The 12165-nt window shown below is 42.7% G+C and overlaps 1 protein-coding gene across 4 annotated transcripts in view; it reads left to right on the top strand.

Annotated features, from left to right (window-relative positions):
* hiw (MYC binding protein highwire) overlaps window positions 1-12165 on the top strand; it is a 155797-nt gene that overhangs the window by 118511 nt on the left and 25121 nt on the right. For all 4 annotated transcript variants that reach the window (XM_084601663.1, XM_084601661.1, XM_084601662.1 and 1 more), the window contains 5 exons: window positions 1898-2242; window positions 3801-4025; window positions 4117-4182; window positions 6556-6810; window positions 8682-8852. In XM_084601663.1, the coding sequence (XP_084457789.1) occupies window positions 1898-2242; window positions 3801-4025; window positions 4117-4182; window positions 6556-6810; window positions 8682-8852 (1062 nt within the window). The remainder of the gene's footprint in view (window positions 1-1897; window positions 2243-3800; window positions 4026-4116; window positions 4183-6555; window positions 6811-8681; window positions 8853-12165) is intronic.

The following is a 12165-nucleotide window of genomic DNA, read 5'->3' as shown; positions in this document are numbered from 1 at the left end:
ATTAATACATTAATAACCTGTGAATAGCCTTGACTAGGGCCTTTTATCAAGGAGAATAAAATAAATTGAGTTGGCAGTGCACTAGGCAAAGTTGCTAAGAACTAAAGGATCGAATTCTTGTTATTCAAAGAAACTGTATGACTTAAGTTGTCTGTGCTATTCTACATTCTCTAAAGAAGTGCTTGGAGAAGCAGAAAGCTCATCAAAAAGTTCATCATATGAGTATGCTTCCAGTTGTTAATGGTGTTGTCCTCCTCCTTGAATGCGCTAGCAGTATTTCTAGTACCTTGAACTTTCCCATTTTCACTTAATTTAATTAATCACTGTACTGTTGCCCACAATAAACATGCTTTTGTTGCCACGGAGAAGGAAACTGATAGAACAGTCTGTCTGATCATTTTATGGGGGGTATTAGGCTGAAAAATTGCAGAACTTCTCTCCGGGCATAAGCAGCAACATCTCTTAGCGCAACAAATGCATATGTTTTTAAATATTTGCATGCGCTTGTTGGTTTCAAGTGTAATGTCGCTTCGCGCAGTGTAGACTGATGTAGGCACGCGCAGTTTTTGCCTACAGTCCATGTCACTGCCGATTGCAGTGTCGCCTTTGTTTACAAACATGACACTTGCAGTGGCTGCTTTTCGATGGAGGCAAAAACAAGGTGCCCATGTGCTGTGCAATGTCAGCGCTCGTTAAAGAACCCCAGGCGATCGAAATTTCTGGAGCCCTCCACTATGGCGTCTCTCATAGCCTGAGTTGCTTTGGGACATTAAATCTCATAAACCAAACCAAACCAACTCATCTAGTGCCAAGCCTAATAAAAACCAGTAAAATGCATTGCGGGGCTTGTTGGTTCATGCTCGTAAACTTATGTAAAGTGCAACAGAGACACCACAATCCTGTCCTGTCTCTCTTGTCTGATTGTGGTGTCTCTGTTGCGCGTTACATAGGTTTACAAGCCTAATAATACATATGAAATTTTTATAAACAAGAGAGGCCACGAAAATAATAAATATTTATTTGCAATTAAATTTAAAATAAACCAAAAGTTGATCCTCTTTGATTCTCTTTGTCAATTAACAAGTCTCTCAAATCTATTAGATAAGACAAATGTGCATACTTGGAGCATTACGGGAGCGGTACCACGAATGAGCCACTGGCAGCGAAGTAAAGAATCTGAGAAGAAAAAAAAGCTATCCTTCAGTGCTATCTATTCTCGCTGAAAGCACTACTGACCAGTGCTGAGGAATTTATCAGGCACAAGCATAGGGTCTGAGGACATGCATGAGATGGAGAGCGGTATCGATGTGAACTGCAAGTTAAGGGTGATGCTTGAGTGCCTCAAAGTGATAGACTCCATGTTTGAATCTATCAAATCAAAATAGGCAAAATCCAAACTTGGTGTCTAGTTATAACGTGCACAATCAACAATTCCATTTGCATAAAGTCTGTTCCAAGTTGTTGCTCAGATCCTCTGTGTTTCTTTAATAAACATCTTTACCTGTTTTGGCTGTTCGTTTTTCTTGTCTGAGGTGTGTGCGTTGTCAGTAAAGTATCAAACATTTTTTTGTACATTAGGTATAAAAGTGCAATTAATAAATGTGTTTGGCCCTAGAAACATGTCCTAAATCATAATTAGAATACTCCAAGACTCTCCTTTTATTTCTCAAAGCTGCTTCACAACAGCATTACTACTTCTGCCTCAGCTGCTCCAATACGCTTGAGCCCATAGTATATATATATGGCCCTATATAGTATATATAGGGCCATAGTATATATAGTGTTAGTGTGATACCTATGCAGTAAATGTAATGGCAGAGCTTTTAATAGCAGTGACCGGAGTAAAATTTGGCAGCAGTATCTTACTTACACAACACAATGTGGCGGTAACTTGCAGGACAAGGAGGCCCCCTGTGAGCATCCGCTGTCAGACATGTCTCTGGCTGGTGAAGCATGCCTGGGGCCACTGCGGTCGGCCTTTCACACTCTGCTCCAGACCATCTCGGACTTGATGGTGTTCCTGCCTGCGGGCGCATCCCTGCAGCAGATGGCCATGCAGTGCTGGCGCCTGCGCTTCATGCCATCAGACCACGCTTTCTTACACCGCAGCCACGTGTTCTCCAACATTTCACGCATCTTGTCTCATTCGGAAGAAGAAGCAACTGCTCTGCCTGAGTTGCCAGCTGTGGCTGGCACTTCATCCTCTGGGCTAACAGAAACTGAGGATGGGTTGGGACATCAGGTGAGAGACCCAAGACAATGGATGCGCCATGGTTGCATTTGAAGACTGGTGTCATGTGTATAAATAAGAGCCCAGTAAACCCCAGTCGCTTCGCATCTTTGCTCATCTGTTAAAAAATAACTAGAAAGATCTTTAAACATGAAGATACTTTGGAAGTATGTAAAACTTATAATGTAGGAAAACACTGCTGTAGCTCTATGAATGCAAAAGCTCCAATTTTGTTCACATTCATCATGCATTTATCATGCATCATAACTATTTCAGTTGTACTGTTCATTTTTTTTTTTATCCTCCACCCGCTGCTGTTTTCATGACTGTATTTGAGAAAGAAGCTGTTTATTTTCATGGCAAATATTTCATTGGTATCTACGGTTGATCCCAGATATAATGAACCCAGGTATATCAAATGATTGCTTTTATTGCACTCTCAGAAATATCCCCTTTATCGAATTCCCATTCAGAGAAGCATTCAATATATTGAACCGTGCACTGTGCCCGTGCAAGGGGTGCCTCTCCTAATGGTACCTGCTGGCAGCGTTAATGCTGTAAATAAATGAATAAAAAAATTTAAAAGAAACTGCGAGTTCGATTGAACATGACCTGCTTTCGGGCATGTTTGTTTTTAACGTGACACTGCTGCCGTATGGAGAAGCGAAGGTCGATACACTGGCTGTCGTGCGGCAAAGCCAGTCTTGCTGACCGAAGGCTTGCGGTGGCTTTCACATGGCCTGCTTCACTGCGTAAGGAGAAGAAATCACTTGAACCATATTTGAGCTGCGTCAATTTTGTTGTGTTTATAGTTTACCAGTAACAAAATTAGACCTGTTATGACCAACAGCGACTTTTCCTGAAGCACCTTTCGCAGCTGCTTTAATGTCAACCCCAACCCCAAAGGCACTTGTGCCACGCGGCACGAGACGCGGTATCTGACACCTCGATCTGTCCCTATGAAATACTGAGCGCACTTGCTCGCAAAGCAGCACTGAGTATTGTGTCCCTCCTTTTAACGCCTGGCGCGAAGTGACATTCAACGCGCTGATGCGTGTGCGTGCACCTCGCGAGAAGCTGCACTCGTGGCGAGCGGTGGGCTGCCGGTATGCCTGTGGGACGCGTATCACAGCCAGCAGCCCACCGCTAGCATGGGCACACCATATGTGCACTTTTGGGTTGCAGAGAAGCCCATTGACTCAATATATCTGGAATAAACTTTATGGTGTATCTCAGCTTCTTCAGTTTCTTGTGTACTGCTTTATGTTTACTATTTCTGAGCAGAATATTATGTCCTCTGTAATCAGAAGTGTTTTAATTATACGCAGATGGGACAAGCCATCATTATACATATCGTAGAACAAAGAAGAGGAAGTGATAAGGTTTAAGTCTGTTCAAAGCATGCTGCACTGCTTCACTTTACACTTTTTTTTTATCTTGGCTCATTCTGCCCATTCATATATTAGCGAATAAGTGCCCTCTCATATCTCTTGGAACAGCTCACTAGATGCAGTGGAGAGTTTGCTGCATTCTGATTTTTCAGAACTGTTTTCCTTTTTTCTTTCCTCAGTCGTTGACAAGGATTGAAGTGCTGCGCGACCTGACTCCCTCGATGGAGCTGCGCGCGTCAAGTCGGCAGGCGATGGCCAACAGCCTCTGTGACAATTCCACAGAGACCTTCTGGGAATCGGGGGATGAAGACCGCAATAAGACCAAGGTCTTGACAATCATTTGTGGGCCCCATATGCGGCCAACCATCGTGTGTGTCCACGTGGATAACTGCCGAGATCTTGCGGTTAGTTACTATTTGCACCCTCTTTGTAGCTTGTGTGAGAGTGCTTGCTTTGGTTTCATGCTTATTGTAATTACCGTTTTCACTGTTACAGAACAAAGTGAATAGCATCACCTTCAAGTTTGGCCCAAATGTGGATGAAGTACAGAAGTTAAAGCAGGTAAGCAGGTTTATTCCAGCTTTGTTAGCCCTTCGACACAATAAGTACACAGCTGTGTTTCAGGTGAATTCTGCTTCCTTCATTTGGCGAATAAATTGTGTGTGTGTGTGTGCGCGTGTGTTGATTGATTTGTGGGGTTTAACGTCCCAAAGCAACTCAGACTATGAGAGACGCCGTAGTGCAGGACTCCAGAAAGTTCGACCACCTGGGGTTCTTTAACGTGCACTGATATCGCACAACAGCACACGGGCGCCTAGCTTTTTGCCTGCATCGAAAAGCGGGATTCGATCCCGCATCCTTGGGAACAGTAGTCGAGCGCCATAACCACTGCGCCACCCCGGCGGGGGGTGGGGGGGGGGGGAGGTTCTTATGTTACATGGCGAGTGCAGAAAATACTACTGTGCCAAACAGTAGGTGTGGCGAGGCATCATTTGCCATTTCGATGCAAGCATATTTTTGCACCGGTAATAGCCTCAATCTTTTCCTCAATTTCAAGTGCATTAGGCAAGTATATTTGAAAAGTTGCAGCTTATCAGTGTTGCTATTTCATTAGTTATCATACTTTGTAGAAGTGTTACACATTCGTGCAAAAAAAAATTGACCCGTAGTATTGTACATTGGAGAACATTTTCCTTTCCTAATATACCATTTAAACGAAAAAAATCTTTATTCTCAATGGAATCGAAAACTGACATATTAGATGATTAAAGTTTTCTAGCGTGTTTTTCTTTTGAATGATGCTTATGATGTTAATAGATATCGAATAACCATTCGAAATTTGCCAGTGCTCAGTAAATAATGTGTATTTGAACTTTTTTTTAAGTGTAGTCTCAGTTTTAGTTTCAGGTTGCCAAACAATGTTCACAGCATTGCAAGAGAATATGAATGGAATAAAATTAATGCTTTGCAATTTTTAATTACTTTATTATTACGTTTAGCTGCTACGGAAACCAGACAGGTAACTGCTTGACAAAACTGTATTGCAGTTCTTGTATGACTCTCACATGATCTTATACTCAAATATAAAGTCCCATCCAACATTTGACTACTAAAAGTGAAATTTTGTGTTAGAAGAAATGCAGTTATACATTATTTACTCAGCATATACAAATTTCTAGTGATTCATGTTTGCTGATGTCTTATGCATAATTCCAAAGCAGGAATGCACTAAGAAAAAATTTGTGTCTAAAGTCTGATATTACAATATTGCATCTCTTATGTGGAAGGTTTTGGTGTTCTAGTCCTTGGCAGTCAAATGAGTGATGAATGCATGTTGTTACAAAGGGAATGTAAATTGTTTTGAAAATAATCATATGATATAAGGGTGCGTGATTATTTGAGATTTTAAATATCTTGTGAATAGTGCTTGCTATTCACTCGACTTGTAGAACACTTTTACTATATTAAATAGCACTCAAACCACCTAAACTTGAGAAATTTAGCACCGTGCGGCACATATTTGCAACATGCAGTTGTACGCTGTAGTCATGCTACAGTGCCATCAACAACTGTCCGTGAAAACTACTGGCAGCAATTTTCCAGGTATCTAGTACCTGGACTCATGAATGGCACAGTTTCTAAGGGGTTAGTTGGGTCAGCGCATCCTCTGTTGTAATCAGTCCAAAATGAGCTCAAGCAGTAACTGGTTTGAGCTGAAATATCAGTTTGTTTCTCCTACCAGTTACTACTTATTTAAAGAGGCCGGTCATTAGGTACAAATTCAGTTTTTGTACACTTTATGGATGTGGCATATTTCTTCTTTTTTTTTTTATGCATTAACGCTGTCTTAGCCAACTTCTCATGAAAACAGTGCAAGCAAGGCATGCTTTGCTTCATAGGGTCTCACTTCACCTATGAGGCAAGTGTTGTGAACTTGCCTAGTTTGCTGCTTGCTTTTTAGTCTGTTTTTAGTATGCAATCTCTGGTGGGATCTGCTGTGTAGATGGAAAGGCACCAAGATAAGGCTTGAGTCAAGGGTTAACTGATAACTGAAAGAATGATTTGAGCAATGAATATACTTCTATGAATGCACCCGTGGGCTGCGTGATGTCAGCTGTAAGAACCCCAGGAGGCTGAAATTTCCGGAGACATCCACTACCAAACCATGATAGTTTGAAAATCACTTAGCGAGAAAGAGAAAAGAAGGCAGCTGCATTTTAATTCTTAGACATCAGTAAAGCAAGTGTGCAGCCTCCAATTAGTCTTATGTCTGAGGTAGTGCTGATTTTTTCAGATACTCCTGAGATTTTCAATGTGATAAATGATGTATAATATTCAAAATAATGGATTTGGGTTGACCTATCTCTTAACTGCAGTTGTCAGTTTAGCATTTCTTTATATTCTGGATTCAAAAAAATCTTGTCTGTTTGGCAGGTGGATGTGGAGGGCCGCTTTGCAGGCTGGCTGAGCTGCGTCCTGCCGGACTCCAGTCAGGTGGCTGCTAGCGGCTCCGTCTGGAGGTTGGAACTCCGAGGACCCGATAACACCTTGCGGCTCCGCCAGGTCAAAGTTCTGGGGCACGGCCCCGGGTCAGGTGCAGAGACCCAGGGTGATTGTCGCTCCCTACACATCCAGCAGCGCAACTGCGAAGCCGAGACGCTGCGAGTTTTCCGGCTGCTCACCTCACAGGTGCGTCAGTGTGAAGCCTATATCTCTTCCAGAGAGGAGATGTGAAAGACATGAAGTATTTTAGATACACTAGGTTATTTGGTCTTCAAGCAAAGGAAGAAGTGTCTTAATTATCCAAACGTTGGCCGCCAAAAACTTGCATAGGCAGTGGTCATCCCTTCAAGGTGAAAAGTATCAGAAAATGACGTTTTCCCTTCCTCCCTCCGTCCGTGCAACCGATAGCCACTGTCGCCATGGGCTGGTGGCAGAGCTCCAACAACGAAACTGCGCAGCTGTACCCTTGCAGTCTGGTGATGGTTGTGGGAAACAGTAATACCTATGCTGTACAGGCTTGGGGACAAATATTTGGACAGACTCTTTTTTTTCAAGCCACACATGAACATGGTGCCGTTCTTGGGGCCCGTCTGATATACCTGGTGGCAACTGGGGCATCCAAATAATTAGCCTTCCAACTTCACAAACTTCATAAGTGTTTGGCAGAACTCTGGCAGCAGTCTGAATTGTCTTAGTATTCAAATTAATAGAGGTAGAATTGACTAGGCTTTACTGTTAATCAAATTTTGTACTTGGTAGGAAACAACTGGAGGATGAGCTCACAGCTCCAAGAGGGATCAGTTTATGCCATATAGTAGCTACTACTTGATGTAACATCTTGAGATAACATGTAGTGCATGTTTGGCAGGAAGGGTCATCCAGGAATGTTTGCAGTGATCACGTCTGTTGGCTCGGTTTAGTCTGCAGGAAATTTTGAGCACCAAGGCAAGGTTCCGTCTTCAATTTTGCTCGGTACACTTGTTTGGCCATAGTATATTGGCCAAATGGCAGTTCCAATTGTAGTGCCATTCTTGCCTTAAAAGGTAGAATGAGAATGCTCACAGCCTATGTAAGGGCTCGTTTTTGACAGCATTTGGAGGAATTTACGAGTGTCTCGTTCTTCGATTCATGTCATTTCAGTGTACTTTGTAGCCACTCATGTAAAATCAGCGCCAACTGGAAGTAAGCTCTTAAATTTCAGTTTTGCTGCTTAAGCCTTTATGATGCATTGATGGTGGTATCGTTGAAGTGGATCAGTCCAGATTGCGGCAGTACTATATCATAACATGATCTGCGATATGCTTTAGTGGGGGCGCCACTTACCACGTGCAGATCGTTTTGGGAGCACCAAGTGTCGCCACGTTCACACTGGCAGCACGCGGAAGTGAATCGCAGTAGTGGATCACTGATCGCACTATGCTATAACCTTTTACTGGCTATGTGGTTGGAATGTGCTCCATATAATGAGGGCTTCATGCAAACCAGATTTGATGTAAATATATGTAGGTACTTGAAGAAGCAGTACAGGCAGTTACTGTAGTATCATGGATTGCCGAGCTAGCTGGTAGGACATTTTTGTGCGAACAGCGCAAAAAATGGCTGTCCCATGTTCTTTCTTGTCTTCCATTTCCTGCGTTGTTTCTAAAGTTGCTGCAAATTTAACCTGTGGAGTGCTGCGTTTCTCTTGGGTGTATTACTTTTTTTTTTTCTTCCATTTTTGCATTTTCACTTCAACCTAGACTGAAGAAGAAAGCAATGACATGCCACACTTGTGTTTACCTTTGGAGATACTGTTGTGGTGTTTTATCTCTTACCTTAGCAGTATTGATTGGTATTTATTGGTTAAGTACAGAAGCTTCAGAATTGAATGTGATAGAGTATAGAGTTGGTTCCTGTGACTTATTCACTTGCCACAAGTTAGTATTTTACAGAAAGCACGTTCAGCACTGCCTTCTGTCTTGTTTGGGATTACATTTGGTTTAAGGTTTGGTGATTTGTCCTTTAATCATCCTCTCTGAGCCTCGACCTATTTGCTGTGTGTTCATTTTGCCACAAAGGTGTTCGGCAAGCTCCTTGGAGGGGAAGCAGAAAGTCCGGAAGATGTGCCAGCCAGGCCTATGGGAGACGAAGCCACCAGTCCCGAAAGGCCGGAGACCAGCAATGACCTCAAGGAACACATGGTCGGCATACTGTTCAGCCGAAGCAAGCTGACCCACCTTCAGAAGCAGGTCAGTTCATCCTTGACCTGTGTGCCCTCCCTGTGACCTTTTTGAGTTCAAAGAAAAGAAAATGAACTGGGCAGACTGTTTTAACCTAGAGATCACCATGGTATCCCTCATAATTAACCCATGCTTTTCAGTAGGACATTAAATTAGGCATAATAGTACTGTATTCCTTCCAGTTTGATTCCTTGCTATAGTCGCGTCAATTTTTCGCCCACGTCTTACCATTGAGGATTTCTCTTTTGTAGTGTCTGCGCTTATCTTTTGCTCATGTGCTACTTTTTTAGTAGTATGCTAATATTCAAAGCATCAAACAGTTTTCAGATATCGTTTGGTTTTCAAACCACCCAGGCATTCGGAAATTGTGGATACCTATACGTAGTTCATTCAAGCTGGTGGTAAATTGCGACATTTCCAAAGGGCAGTATCCTGCACTCGTCCCCGCAAGTTAACCTACCCTTTCTTCGTATAGTCAAGGGCCAGTATATGTGGCACAGGCCTGCTCGCATTAATGCGCTGATGACCATCTAGAACCACCATGGCACCGTCATTCTGCACTCATGGGTCAGAAAACTGAAACACCACCGTGTGGCTTGCCACAGCATTATTTTCGTGGTGTAGTCAACAGCTATAAACAGATAAACAGACGGCAACTGTCCTCTCGTTTTACGTCATTATGTTAAGAGGCACGGTGCATGCAAAAGCATCCCAGCTTGTTACGAAGGAGCAAGGATGCAGTGTGCATGCACTGCTGTGATTGCTTCACAGGGATCACTCTCAGTTTGATTTAGGATCTAGAAACTGCATCACTTTTCTAGATCCTAAATCACTTTTTTTTCTTTTACATCTTAAGGGGAGACACTGGTCTTAAAAACAAATTTTTGTTATTAGATATCGTAACAATTTTCGGCGTGCACATGTATTTCTTCCTGCGGTTTTCAAAAATGTAATTTGTTTCACTCTATCTCAGTTAGTTGTTATACTGTGGGAAAATAACTGATGCCTGATTAGGTCATTTCTTAAGGGTTGTAAAGACCCTTTCCATCAATATTATTTTGTTCCAATTGAAATGTAGCTGTAGCCAAAGACCTGCCATGTGGAGCTATGCTATTTATATTGTCAGTGAGGTGCGTTATCACATTAAAATGTCCGATTATGCCGATGCCCCACAATTTTAAAATATAATTAGCTGAAATTACTGTTACCAAATATTGATATGTACCTAGCAGCATAAAAACAGCGTAGCTACACAGTTCAGTTCTTCCTAAATTCAGCGGTATAAGAATTATTATAATTATGCCACAATAAGATAATGAAAAGTTCCGTAAGGCTAGTCATGTTGGCAAAGATATGAAGTTGAGAAAATTGCCTTTGAAGTTTCGAAACTCTCTGCAAAAATGTTGCGAGGAATTTTCAACTGCAAATTTTATTTGAATGTTCCCTATCTGTCCCCCTTCAAAACTAATCAAAAAGTGTCCTATTCCATCCAAGTAAACATACTTTCAAAAATGTTGAAGATGAAACTGTTAATAATATTTTCATGAAGGTGTGGGTTGAATTCTTTTTAGCCGATGAGAGCGCAGGGCTAGGTAAGGTGCCTAGTGGCAAGGACAGTATTTTGAGCCCTGAAAATGGCTTCTTGAGGGAACTAGCGGTCTGGAGCCAAGGAGGCCTGAGCCCCACCATGACAAACATTTGTTTGGCCCTAAAAAGGTCCATTGTGACACTCCGGCGGTTGACCGCTCACGTCTTCGCGATCTCGCCGCAGGTTCCGTGCTTCGTCTGTACGATAAAATTGCTTAACACTTCCATATTTACAATCACAAACTCGGGACTGGCGTCTCATTCCGCGCTGACGATGAGGTGAAACTCGCATTGGGTTGCTGGCTTCCATGATAGAGCGGATTTGGCACCGACCCTCAACACAGTGCTCCGGAGCCCGCCGTAGAGTAGTACGCGGTGGCGGCATCAACTCGAAGTGTACCGTGATCCGGGATGCTATTCGCGCTGTAATTTGAGCCTGGCATCAGCTGTAACGCAGGTCCCGATGGCATGCTTGTGGCCGGTGTCTTCTGGTTTTCGTTCCACACCCGTTTCTTACGGCTTCCAAAGGCTCGTTGCGTGCACGGTTACAATCTACTGTTTTCCAGCATCTCGATCGCAACGAAAAACTGTGCACAAAGTGGTGCACCAAGAAGCGGGAACACTAACGCAGACGCACACGAAGCGGCAAAGGAAAAAAAAAATGACGCGCTGATCATGCCAGCCAATGGGAGACGCAATGGAAATTGGCGCACGCAGCCACGAAGCCATTTTGACATGTCGCAAATTCTGCACAAAGAAAAAGTTTCAAACCAAGCCCGAGATGGCGCCGATCAGCCGGCTGCAACGCCTGCGGAGCACGCGGGAGTTTCGAACAAATTTCCTCTTTTCGGGGGCATTTCGTGGCTGCCGTGACGTTTTGAAAGCCGATTTTATCGCATTTCCTGACCGCATTCAGCGTTAATAATTTGAGTGCAGGTGCTCGAAAAGATAAACGTTCGGAAAATGAGGTTTTCCCAAACTCGATTTTTGACCATTTTCTACCGTTTTAAGACCCGCGTCTCCCTTTAACTAACGCTATGGCTGTTATGTTCATTTTCGCTACCGCATGTCCTAACTAACTTTATTTTCCAGGTATAATTGCACATTTATCAACAATGTGAAAGTTTGCAACATAGACAGTTTCCTTTAATGCCCGCGGGCGTGGGCCACCTAGGGTTATGCACCTAGGGTGCCTGAATGCTAGGCACCCTATATACACCCCAGTTTTGACCAATCAAAATCGCCATTTTTTGATACTGCATGGGGCCTATGGGAAGTTTCACAACTGGTAGTATCAAAGAGCTCTGCTGAGGCTGGCATCAGTGCGCTTTTAATTTCCAGTAAACTTTTGACGTTTTTACCGGCCATTAACACAATAATAGCCTTGCACTATTGTAAATAGCAGAATATGGTTAATAAACAGCTTTTTGTTGGGAATTATTCTTCTATGCTCATTATCATCAGCAGCTGCATTTTTAGCTTCTTCACTCGTCAGGGAATTTAAACTGAAATAGTCGGGGAAAACCTGGAAAAGTCAGGCATTTTGAAAATAGTTGTTTGCTAGACACCCTGTGTAAGTTAAGCTGATGATGAACAAAAGGATAATTTATTCACAATATCCTTCATAGCATTGCTTTGCAGAAAACTCAGAAATTAAACATTTGCACACCTGTGTTATTTTTTGTGTTGTGGGGAACTTTATTGCTAGTTATTCATTAGCGTGTAATCATTAGCA

Source organism: Amblyomma maculatum, chromosome 4, assembly GCF_055883805.1.
Source record: "Amblyomma maculatum isolate TAMU_Amacu chromosome 4, ASM5588380v1, whole genome shotgun sequence".
NCBI classification, from domain to species: Eukaryota; Metazoa; Arthropoda; class Arachnida; order Ixodida; family Ixodidae; genus Amblyomma; species Amblyomma maculatum.
This window is presented reverse-complemented; position numbering and strand designations above follow the sequence as displayed.